The sequence below is a fragment of the Acomys russatus genome, chromosome 11 (genome assembly GCF_903995435.1).
Source record: "Acomys russatus chromosome 11, mAcoRus1.1, whole genome shotgun sequence".
In the NCBI taxonomy this organism is placed as follows: domain Eukaryota; kingdom Metazoa; phylum Chordata; class Mammalia; order Rodentia; family Muridae; genus Acomys; species Acomys russatus.
The window spans coordinates 16,498,907-16,520,945 of NC_067147.1; the positions used below are offsets into that span (position 1 = coordinate 16,498,907).

Here is a 22,039-nt window from a genome sequence, read left to right on the forward strand (position 1 = left end):
GTAGTATCTGGCTTCATTTGTTTTGACGTCAGCTTCCAGCTTTAAAGAGCAATTCACTCGGGACATAGCGTTCCACTAAGAATAACTGATCCATCCAGTTAGGCCCTTTAAGGCCTCCGATGAACAGCTTAGTGTCTTGTATTCTGATTAAAAAGGACTATTGTGAGAAGAGAGACTCTCACCATGCCCCTGTACAGTGCCCACAGGCAGAAGGGAGTATGCTAATGAACACGTTCAAAATTATTAAAGTTATAAATTGTTTTCAACTTTATTGACATTTTTTGTCATGGGTTGGATGATTAATTTAAACACACCAGTTAATAACTATAATTTACTATACTAAACTGTATTAGTCAAACCAGCTAAGCCTTTCAACACAGGGTTATTGGTCTGTGACTCACTGATCTTGCCAGAGGCTAACTATACAAGGAAAGCAGCTTTGAGAGGCAGGGTTCGTGAACAGAGTGGCCTAGTACTAAGTACCAGGAAGGAAGGCAAAGAGGAGAGATGGTCAGAGAGACAGCAATGGAGGGCTTCAGGGAGGAAAAATGATCTTTCGTGGCTTAAATTTTGCTTCCCACATGCCACTCCCTACATATGCTTTACATATGCTTAAATTTTTTTTTTTCTACACAGGGTTTCTCTGTGTACCCTTGGCTGTCTGAAACTCGCTTTGTAGACCAGACTGGTCTTGAACTCACAGTGATCTGCCTACTTCTCCCTCCTGAGTGCTGGGATTAAAGGCATACACTGCCACACCCGGCTTCTAAATTTTAAACCCAAATAGTAAGAGTAGCCTCACTTGGAAATGAGGTCTTTGCAGATGTAATCAAAATGAAGCAAAGTAATAGTAAATTAGACCAGAGGCCCTACATCCAGGAAGTGATGTCCGGAGAAGGACACTAATGGCCTGAGAAGAAACTTATCTTTGGACAATAATCAAGTGAAGGATGTAGAAGAAAATGGATGAAAGAAATGTCAAGCTATGCCTGTCCAAAAACTGCAGCCACCAGCTTCTTCCCCCAGAGCTTCTTGGGAAACTCGCATCACAAAATTGTCATTTCAGATTTCCAGTCTCCAAAAACTGAGGTAAGTACATTTTCATTATTTTAAAGATTTCTGTTTGTGGTACATTGTTGCATCCCCGGAAACCAACACAGTCATGGTTCAGTTTCAGAGTTTTCCTTTCCATCTGTCTTTCTCTAAAGAGAAAGAAACATTTATCAATTGGGAAGCAGCTCAAACCCCCTCTTTCAGGAGTTCCTGCAGACCTCAAGCAATATTGTTAATTACGGAGCATATACAGTCATACTAGGAAGTCTGCTTTCCAGTGTATGAGTTCGAGCTTCCTTGAGAAACTTTGCCAGCCCAGGTCCTTGCCATTTTCTCTTAGAGGAGATGCTAGAATTTGCTAATTCTCTCATTGTATTTTGAGTGCTTTCTTTGCCGTACTCACTCTGATGAGTACAGTGCTGCCAACATTTGCCACTGCTTGGCCCCACCTGGTAAAACCACAGCTTCCCTGAATGCTGAGTCCCTGCGTATCACTGCTAGTCTGTTTTTTGTTTTTTGTTTTTTGTTTTTAACTGAAAACAGTCATTGCTCATTTTATCCTGCTATTTGGCAGCTTCCTGCTATGGTTAGAGTGGCCCTGTAGGTAGCATTGCAAGCTGTGTCTCTTGTTCAGAACAGCTAGCAGAAACAGCTCCACGGGGCATTTCACGGTTTTCTGTTTTCTGCCCAGTGCCCTCCATGGCCCCACTGTGCTGCAGCGAAATCCCAGAGAACCTAAGCCACTCTTTTAACCTGCAACCACTCCTTGTATCACCACACAGATCTGTTGCGTTTCCCGTCACTTGTCACACTTTAATAGTCACTTAGGGTGGCTAGCACACTTCCACCAGGTGTTGCAAACATCTGTGCCCCTCACTGGATGCAGCAGTTGCTTGATGGACTCTTGGAATTGTTAGTGATGAAGGCAGATGAGTGAGTGAACACAGATTATCTCCATACTTTGTTTTGCTTTTAACGTGTGTGTGTGTGTGTGTGTGTGTGTGTGTGTGTGTGTGACATGTGTGTAGATGCCCTTAGAAATGAGAAATGGATCCTCTGGAGCTAGAGTTACAGGTGGTTAGGTTCAGGGGACTGAATTCTAGATCTCTGGAAGAGGAGAGAGTTTAACTACTGAACCACCATTCCAGCTCCAATGCTTGTTATTAACAGAAACATTCTCAAAGTACTAGTTAAAATAGACTTTTATGGAGCACGAATTAGGCCTTCCTTTTTTTTTTTTTTTAAATTTTTAGTTTGGGGAACAATTATCGACATTACCCCATTATAAAGAAACCAATATACATAAAGATGCTAAAAATAATGGGAAAATAGACCAGCCACAATTCTGAAATTTTAAGTAAGCCTGTTTTGATTTTCGTTTTCAATTCTGAAGTTCATTCACTCAGACATCCTGGAAAGGAAGCGGTTGGCTCTGCTATACCTCCCTGGACTTCCAAATGTCTGATGTATTTCCTTTACCCTCTTGCTAGTGCCCTGTTGTGTAAACAGAAATCAATTCCACCAATCCTCAATAATGGCAATAGCAAAGGAGAACTTCATAGTTCACAGGGAAAATATGCAGGAACTTGTGGCATCCTACAGAGTAATTGGTTGAAGGAGGGAGGAGAGATTCTATAAAGAGGAACACTTACGCTGACGACAAAAAGCCTCATGACGTCGCCCCCACGTGGCCGCAGGAGGCGGTTATTATTGCCGGCAGAGAGGAGGGGCAGCGAGAGGTCTCCCTGGCTCCTTCCTGATAGCATGAAGATCTGCGCTGTGTAGCCAGGGTAAGTATTAGAGCCAACCAGGAGAGAGGATGCAACCGGAGTCGGAGGTCTGGTGTAGAGAAAGATGTGTGAGGTTAGGGACTGTCAGCGGACTCAGGGACAGCTGTTAGCTAACTTTTCTTAGCAAGAATCCACTAGAGAGTCTCCTTGACCTTAGGAGAGAAGTCGTCCTGTGTATATTATTTCTGTTGAATCTTGGAGGAAGCTTGAAGCCATTTCGAAATCTGAATTTTCTGCAGTCAAATTATAAATGTCAGTCTTTTCTTGTGTGAATGAGTGCTTATATGACCATAGTAATTAGATCTGGAGTCACTAGCTCTTCTGAACCTCCAGTGACTGTCTTCCAGAATAGAATATGTGAAGAAAGCTATATTGACCAGACGCCAATGTATCTTAAGACCTGAAGTGCCATAGTTTGAGCAGGACCAGCCAAGGACAATACATGCAGTAAACGTCGAACCCCTACCCAGATCTAGCCAATGGACAGGACATTCTCCACAGTTGAGTGGAGAGTGGGGTATGACTTTCTCATGTACTCTGGTGCCCCATATTTGACCACGTCCCCTGGATGGGGAGATCTGGTGGCACTCAGAGGAAGGATAGCAGGTTACCAAGAAGAGACTTGATACCCTATGAGCATATACAGGGGGAGGAGGTCTCCCTCAGTCAGTCATAGGGGAGGGGAGTAAGGGGAAAATGGGAGGGAGGGAGGAATGGGAGGATACAAGGGATGGGATAAACATTGAGATGTAATATGAATAAATTAATAAAATATTTAAAAAAGAAATCAAAGGAAAAAAAAAGACTGAAGTGCTCAAGCGAAAGGGACATTTCATTCACTGTATGCATCAAGTTTTTTAGGGTAGTAGCCAACTAGTGATTACTGAATTTGTAATGAAGTAGACTTTTAGTTTACTGTGAAGAAAATGCTAAGATGCTGAAGCACAGTCTGGTTCCAAAAGCAGATTATAGTGTTAACAGTGACATGAAATAGTGAAGAATTAAGAGGACATTCTTAGATAGGTTGTAAGTTTATGACAGAGTATAGACAGGATAACACTATCTTTACATCTTTATTTCAAACATTGTTTGTGTCTTCTAGGACAAGAAAAGCAAGCACCATGCCCTTGACACTTTAGATGAACCATGTCATCCTGATCTGAAAACATCAGAAGAAAGAACAAGGTATTCTGATCATATGTAGTACATGTAGAATAATGGTCAAGTTTTCAACTAAGTATTTATATAGGCATCAAGACTAAGACAGAAAAGTGAGAGAGTGCATAAGATATTTTTCCTTGAACACACTTTTAGCAATGGTGCCCTTCCTTGGACTCAACAAACATGACTACAGTTTGATTTGGTGATGGTATGGGAGTGAAATGTGTTGACCTCCTGGTCTACTGGACTTTGGAATTGTGGGTCATACAATACAAACACGCTGTATAAAATCTTCAGCCTCATGCATATGTCTTTCAGTGAAGATGCAGTTAATTCATTAAGGAGATCTGGGTCTCCAGTACTTGATTCTTTTACAAATAAACTGTCTCTCCACACCCCCCACCCCTTCTCCTCCCATGGAGAATAAAAGAAAGGTTTCAAACAAATTTGTAATGAACTTTTAATCAAATCACACATTTTATGGAAATATCTGATCGGGTTATCAAGGTTTAGGCACTGAAAAACATAATAAAAATACAGATATTAAAGGTTTATGGTTATGTACATTAAATCATATGAGCACTGTATTAGGAGTTTAGAAAATTGTCTTTGTTTCTTTCAAAGTGAAACTAAAGAAATTTCACATTTTGTGTAAGAGAACACACTCTGGTGGATTTCTCAAGCCTGATGGTGTCCAAAGACTGTATCTTAATGAACAATAAGCTACAGGTAGGAAATAGAAGTCATAGAAAGTTGATCCAGGAATGAGTTCTTGAGTGGTCAGTATGAAAATACAAGGCTCTAGAGACACTATCTAGAGTCTAGACTCTGGAATGTATTCTGCTGAAGAACTTACGTGGTAAGGCGGAAGAAAGGTGTGGTCTACCCATGTCAATAGATCAGAATCAAATAACAAACATCCAGCGGTGAAATTTGAGTCCGTTGGTGTGAACAATACCATTTCAGGACAGTGTTGATTGGGACTGACTTGATGACGTGGAATGTGCCCAGAGACAGTTAGGATGTATCACCTGTCCTCTCTCTAAAGCTTCCTTCTTGACACAGATAAGGCAGATATTTCACCTGTCAAGCAAACAGTAAGTGACCATTCTAATGTGCTTTATCATACCAATTACTTTAATGCTGCCATGAGTAAAAAGCTATACTTAATATATCTACCCATGGTTTGAAAACTGAGAAATTGTCCTGTGAGTGATACCAATAAAAACTTTCACAATGCTATTACAGAAACAATCATATTGGTTTTATAGAAATTAACTTTTTATATCATTATGTAAATAGATAGTATATCTGATCCTTATGTTTTTAATTTGTTACACCCACAGTAGAACTGTTTTTACTGGAAAAGTGAAAAAGTGTTAATGATGTTTATAACTTAAAATAGGAGATTACATGGTAAGAATTATTAAAGCCAGGACAGAGGGGCTCCATGAAGCTGCATTAATGACTTGCTCTTTCAAAAGCGAAACCTTGATTTTTATTTTTAACTATGTGTAATGGAATTGAAGTCAGGTGGTAACAGGAAAGATGAGTATCTCCTCACCTGAGCTGCTTTTAGTATTATCCTAAGGGTGATATCCTATTTAGAAGAAGCAATATGGGGGCAAGCAGGAAAGTCTTTTAAATGCAATAATATTAAGCAACCTTTGTACCAAGTTGTGGATTTCCTAGAACTGAGCAGAGAAGGCCTTTACTATGCAGGCTTTTCTATACAAGGCCTTTTGATGATAATACAAGCACAAGGGAAAAATAAACACAGTTTCTAACCGCTCTCAGAGAAATAGCTGATTCTAAGGTGTTTGGTCATTTGTGTCTGCATAATCTTAACTCTGGTATCCTGACTAAATTCTGATGTAGACGTAGATAAGTAAATAGCTCTCCTGCTTACCGAGAATAAGAAGTTGAGTGATGAGACATAGTGAAAAAGGAACTGTACCCTTTCCCCACCATGAGATGGATGATAACTGTAAGCAACATAATTAGTTATGAAGGAATCAGTTTTGTTCACATTCCCCTTTGGATGAAGAAAGGGCAACAGATGTTTGCAGGAAGACACTCGGAATTCCTGAGCCATTGCACATACAAGTCAAGGGCAACCATCAATTTGTTTAGTTCATGTCCCTTTTAGAGACAGTGTGGCTTTGCTGTGATTTCTGTTTGCACCATATAGTGACTCTTGTCAGTGAACTACTAAGTTATAGGTACTAGACGTACCTTAGATCACCCAGGACCCCCCCCCCCCCGGTCCTTGCACTGCTGACTTCAGTGAAGACCTTTGTTTGTTTTGATAGCTTCCAGCCATGGCCTGTTTCCAGGTGACGCTGTTTCTCTTTGCTTTGCTGCTGCAATCGTTGCCCACAGAAGGAAAGGTAAGTGTAGAGCAGAAACATCCTCTCAGAGTAGCCTGCCAGCTTTGGTAGCAGAAGACTCCACAGTGTATGATAGGTGACATAGATTTCACAGAGTGAGTGGGGAGCTCAGAGCACTTCACAAGGAAACAGAAACAGGGAACTAAGGATATTTGCTCTATCACTCTTGGTTGTGACAGCCCTTAGTTGCATATGCCTACTGGGGACGCAAAAAGGCAAAATGTATTCCAAGCATGAGCTTAACAGGCATCAAAGACGTAGCACAAGTTCAACAGCAACAATCCTCACAAGTATTCCTTGTTAAAGAACGAGAGAAGAGTATTTTGTATAATTGGTCAAATAACATATTAGGTTCAGAGCACTGTTGTTAAGATTGCTAAGGACTTGCTGGCTGCCCACAGTAGAATGTATTTTCTCTAGCAGCGGAGGCCAGATGTCTGAAGTCAAGGCTTGCCTGGAGAGTCCCTCCTCGTTACCTTATTGTGACTTGTACAAATTGCTGTCCTTCAATAGGTTGCTGTATCACTCTTCATGTTGACATCTCCACTCTTAAGTGTCTTATGAAAACACTTCGCACAAGATTCAGGTTCCACTTGAATACTTTAGGAAAACTTTGTGTCAAGATCCCAATCTTAATTACTTCGGTAAAGACTTTTTCTTCCCCCATAAGAACATATTTACCGGTCCTTTGAATTAGGATATGGAAATATCTTTAGAGGGCAATCACTGAACTTATTACAGATAAATATATTGCTGAAATTAACCTTTTATGCTTCAATAGAGCCATCTCCAAGCAGAGTCAGGCGTGGATTCCATCTCGTGGAGTAGGCCTTAAATAAAATACAAATGTAGTCTGTTACTTCCATAATATCAGGGCCATATTGCAGCAGTGTACAATGAAGGCAGGTCGTAGTTGTAAATCTGAAGGTTTGTATCTGGCTAGTATTGATTACCTTTCTTCTCAGGTCATGTGCAGCATACCACCCAAAAAGACCTTTTACAGCATATCTTCTTTTTCTTTTTTTATATTTATTTAGTTATTCACTTTACACCCCAATTGTGGCTCCCTCCCTTATTTCCTCCTAGTCCCATTTTCCCTCCATCTACCCCCTATTCCCCCTTCCTTACCCCTCAGACAAGGGGAGCATGCCCTACTAACCCACCCCATCTCATCATGTTCCATTAGCTCATCAAGTTCCACAGTGACCAGCAAAGCAGCTCCACCTGCAGAAAGTGGGCAAAAATCAGGCAAAAGAGTCCATGTCAGAGACACCTCACACCTCCACTCCCACTCCCCTTGTTAGGAGACCCACAGAAGATCAAGTTGGCTATTGGGTACATATACGTAGGGGGCCCAGGTCCAGTCCATGCATGGTTCTTGGTTGGTGCTTCAGTCTCTGCAAGACCCCCTTCCCAGGACCACATTAGTTGGCTCTGTTGGTCTTCTTGTGAAGCTCTTCTCCTTCCATCCTTTCCCCCATTTTTCTACAAGGCTTAGTGCACTCAGCCCAATGCTTGGCTGTGACTTTCAGCATTTGTATTGATCTGCTACTGAGTGGAGCCTTTCAGACATACTGACATGAATAGTGTCAGGGGTTGGCTCTCTCCCATGGGCTGGGTCTCAGCTTGGGCTAAGCATTGGTTTGCCATTCTCTTCATCCCTGCTCTATCTTTATCCCTACATATCTTGTAGGCAGGATACATTTTCAGGTAAAGTTTTTTGTGGTTACATTGGTGTTCTCCTTCCTCTACTATAATTTCAGTCTAGTTAGAGGGGTCTTCTTCAGTCTCCATGACCCTTCTACTAGGAGCCTCAGCTAGAGTCACTCCCATATCCTCCCAGGAGCATACTGTAACAAAGGTCTTCAGCTTGTCTTAGAGATGCTCCCTCCCACAGTTAATCTTCTATCTGCAAGCCCTCTGTCCTGCCCTGCCCAACTCTCCCCACATGTGATACCTATCTTTATTTCTCTCCACACTTCCTCTCCAACGACTTTGACCGTCTATTCTGTTTCCCTTTCTGAGTGAAATTCAGGCATCCTCCGTAAGCCCTCCTTGTTACTTAGCTTCTTTGGATTTAATTAAAACACACACACACACACACACACACACACACACACACACACACACACACACACTAAAAGCTGAAACAGTATTAGAAGCTAGCATTTGTGGCCTCAGAGGAATTTTTAACTTGCAATGAATTACTCATTTCCAAGTCTTCCATGCCCATTTATATTAAAACTAAGTGTTTACTTAAATTTATTAGTATTGCAAATCATCTAATATTTCCCTTTCTGTTTGCATGATATTATGTGATTCATAGTTTTAAAGTGACTTTTGTTGAAGTAATTTCTTAGCTGTCTAAGATGTTCAGAAAAATGTTAAAAAATTCTTTTCCTCCAGAATCCAGAGTTTGCTTCTTTGATAACCACCCAAAAAGAGATCCAAAGAGAGATTGTAAATAAACACAATGAACTGAGGAGAGCAGTTAGTCCTTCTGCCAGTAACATGCTGAAAATGGTAAGGGACTGTGGTTGAAATGGTGTGAGACAGATGTGGAGATGGGATATAGATTTAGAGGGCGAAGCCATTAGTGATGGCTTCCATTATGGTTTAAATAAAATATTTATGGGACAACAATTGAGATGTAATATGAATAAATTAATAAAATACATTAAAAAAGAAACAAAATATTTCTGTTTTGACTTTGCTATTTTATTTATATTTTTATGTGAGAAAGACTGTATTATTTTCATTTTAACATGATTAAATTGCTTTTCAGGTTTGGGATCTATTAAGTTAGGAAGAATTAGAAGCCTAATCTTTGAGCATCCTGTGTGAAACATTTTGCTCATTGTCTTTCCTCAGCATGTATCACAAGCCAGCCTCTCTCTCTCTCTCTCTCTCTCTCTCTCTCTCTCTCTCTCTCTCTCTCTCTCTCTCTCTCTCTCTCTGTCTCTCTCTCTCTCTGTGTGTGTGTGTGTGTGTGTGTGTGTGTGTGTGTGTGTGCGCGCGCGCGCATGCGCATGTGTGCCGGCACATGTAAATATTATGTATAGGTGACTGTGGAGACCAGAGGCATCAGATTCCCCATAGAACTTGGTTATGGACAAGGATGCTGGTTTTCTCAACCACTGAGCCATCTCTCCATTCTCAAGCGGCATACCCTTCTTAATGGGAAGCATTTCCCAGGGCATTGTTAATAGAAGATTAGCCTACTCAAATCCATATCTTCCACATGAAGGCAATGGGCACTAGAGAACTTGGAATAACTCAGAGAAGCTTAGAATATTAAAATATTCTTAGAATGCTTCATACATATCAACATTTAGCGTCATTCACATGCATCCTAAATGTGGCTTTACAGTTAATGTAGTTTGTCCTCATATATATCCCTAATGGACTTGTCTTTATGTGGACACTGGCACTCACTGTAATTGCACAAACAAAAAAGGTTTGCTTTTAATGTTCATTATTAATCAGCTTTATTAATTAATTTGAATATTGGTGATAATTAGAAACTACTTTGACAGAAGTTATATAGTCTTGCTAATCAATCAAATTATATGCTTTCATTATTGTTGGATCATTGTAATTTTTCTTTTCTCTCTCTCTCTCTCTCTCTCTCCCTCCCCTCTTTTGATATTTAGGAATGGAGCATAGAAGCAACAACAAATGCTCAAAAGTGGGCTAATAATTGTGTTTTAGAGCATAGTAATGCAGAAGAGCGGAAAATCAGTATGTATTTTACATATGGCTACTGAATAAATGACTAAATTCTATATTGAGTCCTTTGTAGGATATTTCATTAAGACTTTGCACATAAATGCTATTTATGCAACCTCTCAAAATCATTTACTTATGTATTCAGATACAGTTATAGTAATATAGTTCACATTCATTTACATTTTACCAGTGTTCCATGCAACTTATCATTCGCTGTCTTCAAGCACGTAAACAAAGAAGATCATCTCCTATCCTTAAAAAAAATCTCAAACTAGAGAAACAACATTTAGTAGAAAATGACAAGCCAGAGAATACACTGAAATCATGTCATACTAGATAATTTTCTTCAAGCTTTATCAAATCTATTCTTCTGCCCCCTCATTTTGATATTGCACGGTTGTTCAGTATTTTGATATCTGTGTTTATGGTATATATTTGTTGTCAGTTGTTGCTTAATTTTGCTGCAAAATACTTCATGTTTTGAAATTACATTCAAAATCTGTGTAGATTGAACATTTTGTTAATGTTATTTTTAAATTATGCCAAGCAGTGAAATGGTTTTCCTCTTTCTTTCCTTTTGCTTTCATTTATCTATTTATTTTTGAGTAGACAGGATCTCACTTTGTAAACCTGGCTGTGTTAGAACTGGCTATGTAGACCAGGTTGGCCATTAACTTGCTGTGTGATCCTCTTGTCTCTGACTTCCAATTCTGGGACTAATGATGTGCAATCCCAAGCCCAACCCAAGTATTGTTTTCTGTGTTATGGGTTTGATGGACTTATAGATTAGTGTCAAAGACTCCAAAGAGCAACAGGACACATTTGATGGAGTAGCACAGACACACGAGGGAGGAAGCTGGATGCACAGACCTAACATAGAATGTTTACTTGTATCTTGAAGCATGTTACACACAGAGAAGCCCTCTGTAACAGTGGCCAGTCATCCCTGTGTTGTTTCCGTTGATCTACTGTTATTTTATTGTTGCTGCTATAATAATAACAGAACTGTGAAGAGATAATCAGATCAGTAGAAGACTGAAAGAGTCTCAGAGATCAAGTGTACTATTAGATTATTAGATTGTTCCTTTTCCCTTCTATTAATGGAGGTACTCTAGCATGCTTGATAGTCATCTTATGCGGTATAGACATGGTATTTCAAGTTTGCACAGACTGAGGGATGTGGCTACCATGAGGCTTGTTCTGGCTGTGTCTAGTTCTCCAAGAAAGGCCTTGAGTCTGTGAAACCCTCTTTTCGCTTGACAGTTGCCTCTTTAAAAAACTGTATCAAATGCCTTTGTCATAGTAAAAAACCACAGACTTTTCTTTGTGAAAACTGATGAATGTGACAGAGGAGAAAATACACAAATAGTTAGTCACTGACTTTACAAAGCTTGCATCATAAAGATGACAGGACACAAGGCATACACACATGAAGAATTTAGTGCCTAGAAGACTGCAGTTTTGACACTACAAATAGAGAAGACTTTTTAAAAGAATGAGGTTTCACAGTCTATTCAAATATTTGCCTTCTTAGGCTACCTTGGTTGTATCAGATGGCTGACTTCTCATCTGATTAGTTAATCAATTATTTAAATAATTAAGTAGTTAACCTAAGTAACAGGCACTCTGTTCCCACCTGAATCAAGAGTTTCCCACCATACTCCCTATGGCTGAAGTATAGCATTTTGCATTTTTGTAGTCAATTTATTTTTCCACCTTGCCATTTATTGTTTTCTTCATAAATACATGCCTTCCCAGATATAAGATGTGGTGAGAATCTCTATATGTCAAGTGACCCGACTTCCTGGCCAACTGTAATTCAAAACTGGTATGACGAAAATCAAGATTTTACTTATGGTGTAGGAGCTAAACCCAATGCAGCTGTTGGACACTACACTCAGGTGAGTAGAACATGTGGCGATGGCAGTAATTGAGATATAATGACCAAAGCTTCTCTAGCTTATGGACCATTCCTATATTCAGTTTGAGGGGATAGGCTGAGTAGGTATTAAATAGTTCTGTCATTTGATTGATACCTTAAGATATATGGATCTGAAAAATTGTTGATAGGAAAGCATATAGTACCCACATTGCACGGATAGTATTTAAAATGTATTAAAAATAAAAATTTACTACTGTGATTTCAAAAAGTAAATATATTACAAGATATATTTTATAGAATAAAGCACCCACATAATTATGTGTTAGATATGTTAATATTTATTTTTGAGTATTTTACCAGTTTTATAATGAATATCCATGTATTTATCTTTATCTCCCATGCACTTGTAGATTGTTTGGTATTCATCTTTCAAAGTTGGATGTGGAGTTGCTTACTGTCCCAACCAAGATACCCTAAAATACTTCTATGTTTGCCAATACTGTCCTGCGTAAGTATGCACTTCAGAATTAAATGTGTGTAATTTTACATGCAATTTAATATGTGAAATTTCTTATATAAAGAAAACTGGAATCACAAGTGTAGCTCCACCAAGGGACAGGTGAATGTGAGCCATCTCTCCAGCCCTCAGGGCTTTTCATTTATAAGATCTAGACAACTTGAATTTGTCAGAGAAGAGAGCAGTTCCACAGTTCTCAATGTAAAGATCTTGGATCTCCTTCATTGTTCAAGATATGATGTCCTTGCTTTCAGTTATCCTTCCTTAGGCTCACGTACGTGCAGAGACCATTTGTGCTGTGGACTTTCTCTAAGATGTCATGTTATCTCTTTGGCTAATTCCACAGTCCAGGACTGGCTATGTTTGATGCTAGAACAAATGGTTTAAGCTGTTGGTTTACAAACAGGAATGGTACACCTTGCTTTTTACTTTGTTTCTACTCAAATATTTTAATTGTTTACTATCTACAAAAAGAGAGAATCTTTACATTGTTACCCCAAACTCTGCTCTTCTAAATATGTAACCACAACATATTTTTTAGTTTGAATTACATTTACTTTTTGAGAAGGGCAGGGAAGCACACTTCCTGTCAGATTTCTTTTTGAGATGGTTTCTCAGGTGACATAAAACTCTACTAGGAGAGGTTTTCAATTGAGAATTTGTTTTTCTGCACGGCCATCTTTTAGGGTTTACTAGAGAGGATTCCCAGACCATGGAGATAAATACCTAAATCTATTGCTTGATCATAAAAGCATCACACAGGTAGGCATAAGAAACAATATCTGGAATGAATAGTGGAAAGATGATGAGGGAATGGACTCACATAGCATTGTTAGGAACCCAGTAGTTTCTCTAAGTGCTCACTCAATACACCGAGACCCAGCTGCACTGACCTGTCCTCTTGCTCCATGTGCACAACTAAGATTTAAATTTCTATATATGTTCATGCTCATCAACTGACCCATGTGGTAACAATCATGAGTAACAAGTTAATTCCTATAAGATATGATACCTTGGATGTTGGCACATGTTGAAACTTTGCAAACTGTCCTTGTTTCTTAATAAAAATTAAAATTTTGCACATATCTCTTTAAGGACTGGCCTGAGTCGCTTAAGTACATGTTGCTAACCACACACAAACAATATACATTCACCCTCAGCAATAAGAAACAAACACTGAAACTCTATGCTCTATTTTAGAGTAACTTTTGTATATATCAGTTTCAAATAGTATTTAGCAATGAGCAGTTTTCCGTTACCACTCCCATTTAGGAGCTATTCTTTCTCTGGAGACTTGTGTTTCTTTAGCCCACACTTTTCAGGGTCTTGCCTTAGTGACTATTTCATCCATTTGGCAACAAAGGGGAAATTTCTGGATGCCAGTTACCACAATTTCCTTACTCAATTTGATGAACGACCATCAGAGAAATGGTGTGATGGCTAATCTTGGTTCTCTCCTTGGGTTGAGGACTATTCTATATCAGATTGACCAGTGTCCAAGTCTGTGAGGCGTTTTCTTGATTGCTGATTATTGTAGGAGGGTCTGCCCCACTGCTGCCTATGCCAACTTTAGGCAGGTAGACCTGGGTTACAAAGGAAAAGGAAAAATAGCTGAACTTGAGCCTGGAGGCAGCCAGTAAATAGCATTTCTCCAGTCTCTGTGTCAGGGTTCTTGCCTTCGGTTCTCTCAGTAATAGACTGTAACCTATGATCTATTTCAAACCTTTTCCTCCCCCCAAGCTGCTTTTACCCAATGTTTATATCAGCAACAGACAGCATACTAGAACAAAGGGCTCATGCATGAAGTGTTTTCTTAATTTGGATTGTTGTCTGAATTACACTGTGGAAATCCTAATTTTTAGTTTTGTTTACAAAACCTGAAAACTGTGCATAACCATGTATGCATGTTAATTCATGCTTCAGTGCATTCAAGCAAGACCAAAGGGAAAAATAATTGTTATGTTTCAAATTCCAGGGGTAACAATGTGATGAAAAAGACCACCCCTTACCAGCAAGGGGAACCTTGTGCTAGTTGTCCCAATAACTGTGAAAATGGACTATGCAGTAAGTGTGTGGTGATCTATTGGTTGTTTATCATAGAGTTAGCATTTTATTTTATTCTATGGACTGGATAATTGACTAAATTGATATATTCTTGGAAGAAGAAAAACCTACCCAAGGAATGTTAAGATAAATATTTTATACAGCTTAGTAACTTGTTATTTGTAATGAAAATAAATTTATGTATCTTACATAATGGAACATTTACCTCAATGTCTACGATGTGCTGAGACTATTCACTGTGTCCTCCATTAACAAATCATTCTTTAAATTTAATATCTGTAGGCCCAAATTGGTATTTAAAAAAATAAGAACATAGGGTTGGAGATATGCCTCAGTGGTTAAGAGTACTTGGTGTTCTTACAGAGGACCTACATTCTATTTCAGGGACTGAGCATTGGTGGTTCACAACTGCCTATGACTGTAGTTTTAGGATATTTAGTGCCCTTTCCACCCTTTGCAGGTACCTGAATACAGGTGTTGGACATACAGATATGCAAGCACACATATATACATAACTTAAAATATTAAAAATTAAATCATTGGACTGGAGAGATGGTTCAGTGGCTAAGAGCACTGTGTACTCTTCCAGAGGTCCTGAGCTCAATTCCCAGCAACCGCATGGTAGCTCATAACCATCTATAATGAGAGCTGGTGCCATCACCTGGCTTTCAGGCACACATGCAGGTAAAATACTGTATATATAATAAATAAATGTATCTTTACAAACATTTTTAAAAATTAAATCATGTATACCTATAGGAATTGAGACTATGTTTTATTGATCTTACATCTCACAATGCTAGTCTTTGAGTTCCCTATGCTTATTTTCTCATTTCTATATTATTATACTCAGAAACATAGTGTTTACCTTTAAAATGATCACTTTTTCTATCAATAGGTGATAGTTTTTGCAAACCTTGAGTCACAATATTCAATCTGCCTACAGCATTGGCTTATAGAAAAGACATGGCTGCAAATAAAGGAGACAATAAATACCATGCATCTTATTTTTTTAATAAATAGAAATGGGCATAACTACTAAGTTTTAGCATTTCAGATATTTTTTGTTAAAATTACTATGATAGAATTAAGAATCTCAAATGTGTTCACTTTTATTTAGCATTGTTCTTGACTTAATTGTGTACCAAAAATCTAAAACATTGGTATCAAAGCTACAAATTAATAAGAAAACATGTTGAATGACTGTGCCTCTGCTGAATTCTACTTGCTAAACAGTTTGGAATCTATGTTATTTTCAATGAATATTCAAATTTTAAACAAAAGAGAGTATCTCTCAAGTTCCCTAAAACTTCCTGGCCCCAGTATAAAGAAATCATAGATGAAAGCCAACACAGAAGCAGGGTGGAAATGCACTTTAAATGCACTTGGTATTATTTCAATATAAGCCAAAGGAACAGTGAGTGTTTGAGTGCTGGGGGCATGCTGGTAAGAAGTAGAGGAAACAGGGAGGAGCTTGGTTTCTGCTCCAGACTTAAACGCATTGTTGGAATTCCATGTCCTTGAGATTGTAGGAAGAATGTGAGCAGACCATGGCCATGAGCGATCAATATGGAAGGTCTGAGGAGTTCAGAGGAAAACATGACACATTGTTCTTGTTTCAGCACATCTACAAAATGTAGTTACTCCTGAAAGCATAAAGTTGTGTTTCCAAAATGTGAGATGAAAGAAAGAGTCTTTATAATATGTGCCTTATAAGCATAGCCACTAATGGACATGTGGGCTAAAAGTTGGGCCAAGAAGCTTATTTAATTCACCATGCATTAAAATAGCTACATTTGCCTAATGGGTTCTGTACTTGACTCAGCAGATAGACATTGTGTATGTGTGTGTGTGTGTGTGTGTGTGTGTGATGAGTCACTGAGCTCAGCCAAGGTCCCTTGTGTGTCACTGGAGACCCACCACAGTGGTAGTGGTGAGATGCTAGTGTGTTTCTCCTTCTGACCTCTCTTGGGCACCTTAGTGAGTAGAGTTTTCTGCTGCTCCTTCAGATAATGTCAAGACAATAACTGACTTTGCTTTCTTTGTAGCCAATGGCTGTAATTTTGAAGATTTACTCAGTAACTGTGAATCCTTGAAGAATTCAGCAGGCTGTGAACATAACCTGCTTAAGGAAAAGTGCCAGGCTACTTGCCTGTGTGAAGGCAAAATTCACTAACATGTCCCGTGTGAAGCATGAGGGACTACCAGAGAAGGGGTACAGGTGTAGCTGAGACAGGGAAACATAGATTAGTGACAAGGCGGATCCCAAATGACAAGACTTCTCTCCATCCTGGATTTATACAGCCATCTCTTCACACAGCCTTTAAACAACGGTCTCACTTAGGATGACAATGTCGGATTTCGACCAACTTTGGTACTTTAAATGTAAGTGAAGTGACTCAAATGGAGAATTTTGAAAGTTGTACCAAAACAGGTCATTCAACCCCTAGAACTTTGAAAAAGACGCGTGGGAGAGAGAGAACTCCTTGTGTCCAGAAACAACTAATATGGGAAGAAATGTCTGTAGCAACATCACAATCAACTTACTCCACAGTGTCTAGCAGGATGAATTTTGGCATCTGTATTTCTCTTATGTTCCTTTAAACACAAGTAACCACCTCTTTCAATAAAGAACTCAAGCTCCTACATGGACATGATTTTCTTTTTTTTTTTAATTATTTTATTTTTGTACATATACATTTATATTATTACACATATATACAACAGATTACCTATGGCAAGAAGAACCGTGACACAATCAGGAATTATATAAATGTTACATTCTTAGTGTTTTGGCTATTTGTATTTGACAGCCTTGAAGTACCAATCTTTCCTATCTTGGTGCATCTAAAATTCTGAGTGTAAATCATTATCCATAACATTTTGTCATTATCAACTTCAAATATCTACCTAGACCTAAAACATCTAACCCCTAAACAACTAAACTTCATTGTGAAACTAAGCTACCTGGTCTCCAACTCCATCAAAGACTTAAGAAGTAATAAACGTAATTAACTGAGTATGCCAGGAGTATAGGTTAGTAGTTTTCCAAATGAGAAGGAAACAGAGACAGTTTTCTAAGCATAGTCAGGGAAATCTCAGTATAATGTGGGAGCATCTTCATCAGCTTTCTGGCCCAATATATCTGACAGACATATTTATGAGGCAGAAACTATTGAGGACTCGCTTACTCTGTCTTGGCAGAGTTTGTCCATTGACTCTGCCTGCATCCAAGCGTGCCCTTATTTTATGCAGAGCTCTGTCTGTGGCAGAAATGAGAACATTTTCCTCTGTGCCTTGTTTGCCACATTTGAAGCTATCTCAATAAGGAGGTTCTTTAATGCTCATCATCCTTGTGTGAAGAATAAACTTACATTTGAATTCTGTACCACTGTATCTATAATTAAACTTATTTTACATCTATATACAAAATTATATTACCAATGTATTAAAAATAACCTTATGAGTGACAGTTGAAGCCTTAAATTGAGGAGTAGATTCACTAATCTACTTTTGGTCTGTCTTCCCTATGTATTTCTATATTTCCCCCTTCTTTCTTTTCAACCCCAATCTCCCTATCTAAGAGTGTAAGATAAGAGAAAAGAAAAACATTGCTGAGCCTAATCTTGTTTTCTTTCTAAATAAGACAATAATAACTTGTAACCAACTTCCATTCATAATAACCCTTTATAGCATAAGAAAGCAACCAAAAAACTACCTGATCCTCGTTAAAGGAAATGGGGCATCATTCTCTTAAAGTTTTTTCAGGCTGATTTGGGATGAATAATACCTAGATAGGGTCACAGATAAAATTGGAGAAATGTTTAAACAAGCTAGGAATCGCATTTGTGGTCCAGTTGCTAAATGTTGAGAAATTCCAGGCTTAATTAGAGTCCTGTGTGGGATGATCTGAAATGCTGGACCAGTTGGGATTGGAAGCTTTCTTTAAAGTGTCCTTGGAGCTGTCTTGTTCTGATGAGGAACAGCAATTGAAGCACTTGGTTCTGGAACATGAAGAAGGATGCAGGATGTCAGTGTCCAGGATGCTGAGAGGAATGCATCCTGTGAGGACCGATCCTATGTCAGTGTCTGGTTCTTTTGTTCTCAAAATATATAATTTCTCACAAGCATTATACAGTCCTAAAATTTTAAGTGTATAAGGTGTGTGTGTGTGGTTCACAGAACAATTAATGCTGTTTTTTTTTTTCCTCTTTGTATGAGCAGGAAAAAAAAAAAGACATGAGTAAATCTTCATTCATGCCATATGAAGAATGGCATCTAAAAGTAATTAATGTGGGTTCTGTAGCCAACAAGAAGCATTGTCTATACCTAGACATTCATGTCTCAGCCAGCCTCAGAGCTATTCCCATATAGTGGGATTAGCAATATGTTACCTTCTTGTTCTGCAGGTAAATTCTTCACATTCTGATTGTATCCCCCTCTCCCATTCCCTCCCGATCTCCCCTCCCTTATTCATTCTCCCTTTCTCCCTTGGTACTCAGAAAGGGAAACCCTCCTCCCCTAATATCTGACCTTAGCCTATCAAGTCTCATCTGTACTACCTGTAACCTCTCCCTCTGTAGCTTGGCAAGGTTTGGTGGTCAGAGTGCATGTTCGAAGTAGTCCCTACTCTCCACACCTGGGATCCACAAGGAGACTGTGTTACTAAATCTGAGCAGTGGGTCTAGATCCATATCATACATAGTCCTTGGTTGCTGGAGTCTAGCTCCAGATGGGGCTCAAGCCCCGAAGAAGGGTGAATGTAAGAGTGGTGAGGGAAGAAAGAGTCAGACATGGGACACAATGGCTTTACCTGCTCTGACAAGTTGTGTCTCTTGTAAGCTTTATTTATACACAAAGTTGTTTCCGTAAAGACTTTAATCATTGATTGCACAGCTTGAAATCTTTTTTGATTACAAAAGTATATAGGAATAAGGGGACCAAAGCAAGCAGATGGCAAATTTCCTGAGACCTAAAAATTAACTTTAGGCTACAATCAGCTTTCTTTACCTTAAAACATTCTTCCTTATGATTGGTATCATAAAGCCCTATGGTTACAAAAGATGTTAAACAAAGTGACTCTGTTTGATCTTGTTTTAAGTTGGCATATAATTAATAAATCAAAGATCAATCTCTTCACCGGATACCCTAAACTTGGTCTTCCTGACCCTTAGTTGATCCTTTCTTTTCCTTTTTTTATATTTAAAATAAAACTATCATTAAAAATATCATGTAGCCTTTTTACCTAGCGGCAGCTTGTCCTTTTGTCTTTCCATAGTATCAGAAAAGTCCTGGCTTGTAAAGTTTATTTAGAAGGGCGGGCAGTTCTCTGAGACACCATGCCTGTCCCTGTGACTTTGTCTTGAGCTCCTGTATCAGTACAATTTCTTTCTTTACTGTTGTTTTGTAAGTAATAGAAAACCATTAGAACTTTAGGACTGTTTACCATATCTTCTTTTAACCTCATCATGAAATTTTACTGGAATTCAATTCCTATTTTCACTATGATCCTGTAAAGGAATATTAGAATTTTAAAACTAATTTATTTTGCTTTTAATCAGGCGCCAATGCCTGTTGATAATGGCATGATCAAAATCTCTTTCTTTCTAAACTTGTTCCTAGTTTCTGAAGCTGAGCATAAAGACTTAGTGATTTAATTACAGTGTATCAGCTTTCAAAGTTTCTCTCAATTTTTTTCTTTATTCTTCTAAAATCCTCTAAATCATTTATTAATAATCTAACAATGAATCTGAATAAATTATATAAAAGGCTTAATTTTCTGCATAGCTGTATTTTCCCAGGGAATAACCAATGACTTTATTAGTTTTTTTTAAACATCAGCTTTTACTAATTTCAAATTCTACCCTTTGGAGAGAATCCTCTAACAGTGAGAAATTTCTACAGTAAAGGGAGTTTATCAGATGTAGGAGTTCATTGATAGGAAATTTTGGGGTCATTTATGTATACTATCATAACATGTGCGAATAGTGATAGTTTGACTTTTTCTTTCCTGATTTGTATCCCCCTTGATCTCCTTCAGTTGTCTTATTGCTTCAGCTAGGACTTTGAGTACTATATTAAAGAGATACAGAGAGAATGGGCAGCCTTGTCTTGTCCCCGACTTCAGTGGAATTGATTTAAGTTTCTCTCCATTTAGTTTGATATTGGCTATAGGCTTCTGTATATTGCCTTTATTATGTATAGGTATGTGTCTTGTATCCCTGCTCTCTCCAGGACTTTTAACATGAATGGGAGTTGGATTTTGTTGAATGCTTTTTTGTTTTTTTTCTTTTAGTTTCTTTATATGATGAGTTACATTGATAGATTTCCGAATATTGAACCACCCCTGCACGCCTGGGATGAGGCCTACTTGGTCATGGTGAATAATAGTTTTGATGTGTTCTTGAATTTGGTTTACGAGTATTTTATTTAGTGTTTTCGCATCAATGTTTTTAAGAGAAGTTGGTCTGAAATTCTATTCTCTTTCTTTGCTGAGTCTTTCTGTGGTTTAGGTATCATGGTGACTATGGCCTCATAGAATGAGTTTGGTAATGTTCCTTCTGTTTCTATTTCATGGAATAGTTTAAATAGAATTGGTATTAGCTCTTCTCTGAAGGTCTGGTAGAATTCTGGGCTTTTTTTGTTGGGAGACTTTTGATGACTGCCTCTATTTCCTTAGGTGTGATAGGACTATTCAATTTGTTTACCTCATGTTGATTAAATTTTGATAGTTGGTAGTTACCAAGAAATTGTCTGTTCCACTTAAATTTTCAAATTTTATGGCATTTAGTCTTTCAAAGTAAGACCTGGTGATTCTTTGTATATCCTTAGTGTTTGTCGTTATGTCTCCCTTTTCATTTCTGATTTTGTTGATTTGAATACTCTCCCTCTGCCTTTTAGTTAGTTTGGCTAAAGTTTTGTCAATCTTGTTGATTTTCTTGAAGAACCAGCTCTTGTTTTTGTTGATTTTTGAATTGTTTTCTTTGTTTCCAGTTCTTGATTTCAGGCCCGAGTTTGATGATTTCTAGCTGTCTACTCCTCTTTGGTGTGTCTGTTCCTTTTTGCTCTAGAACTTTCAACCATGCTGTTAAGTTGTTAGTATGGGATCTCTCCAGTTTTTATATAAAGGCACTTAGTGCTATGAACTTTCCTCTTGGCACAGCTTTCATTGTGTCTGATAAGTTTAAGTATGTTGTGTCTTCAGTTTCCTTTAATTCTAGGAAATTTTAAATTTCTCTTTTTATTTCATCCCTTACCCAAATGTCATTGAGTAGGGAGTTGTTCAGTTTCTAGGAGTTTGTAGGATTTCAGTTGTTTCTTTGGTTGTTGAGTTCCATCTTTAACCCATGGTGGTCTGATAAGGTGCAAGGGATTAATGTAATTTTCTTCTATCTGTTGAAGTTTGCTTTGTGACTGAGTATCTGGTCAATTTAGGAGAAGGTTCTATGAGGTG

The 22,039-nt window shown here is 38.3% G+C and overlaps 1 protein-coding gene across 1 annotated transcript; it reads left to right on the top strand.

Moving 5' to 3' along the window:
- The first annotated feature begins 6,325 nt into the window (after nucleotides 1-6,325).
- LOC127195155 (cysteine-rich secretory protein 2-like) lies at nucleotides 6,326-16,762 on the top strand. Its single transcript, XM_051152576.1, has 7 exons — nucleotides 6,326-6,394; nucleotides 8,801-8,917; nucleotides 10,048-10,135; nucleotides 11,882-12,024; nucleotides 12,416-12,513; nucleotides 14,498-14,586; nucleotides 16,635-16,762. The coding sequence occupies exons 1-7, from the start codon at nucleotides 6,326-6,328 to the stop codon at nucleotides 16,760-16,762; spliced, it is 732 nt and encodes a 243-aa protein (XP_051008533.1).
- The last annotated feature ends 5,277 nt before the right edge of the window (nucleotides 16,763-22,039 follow it).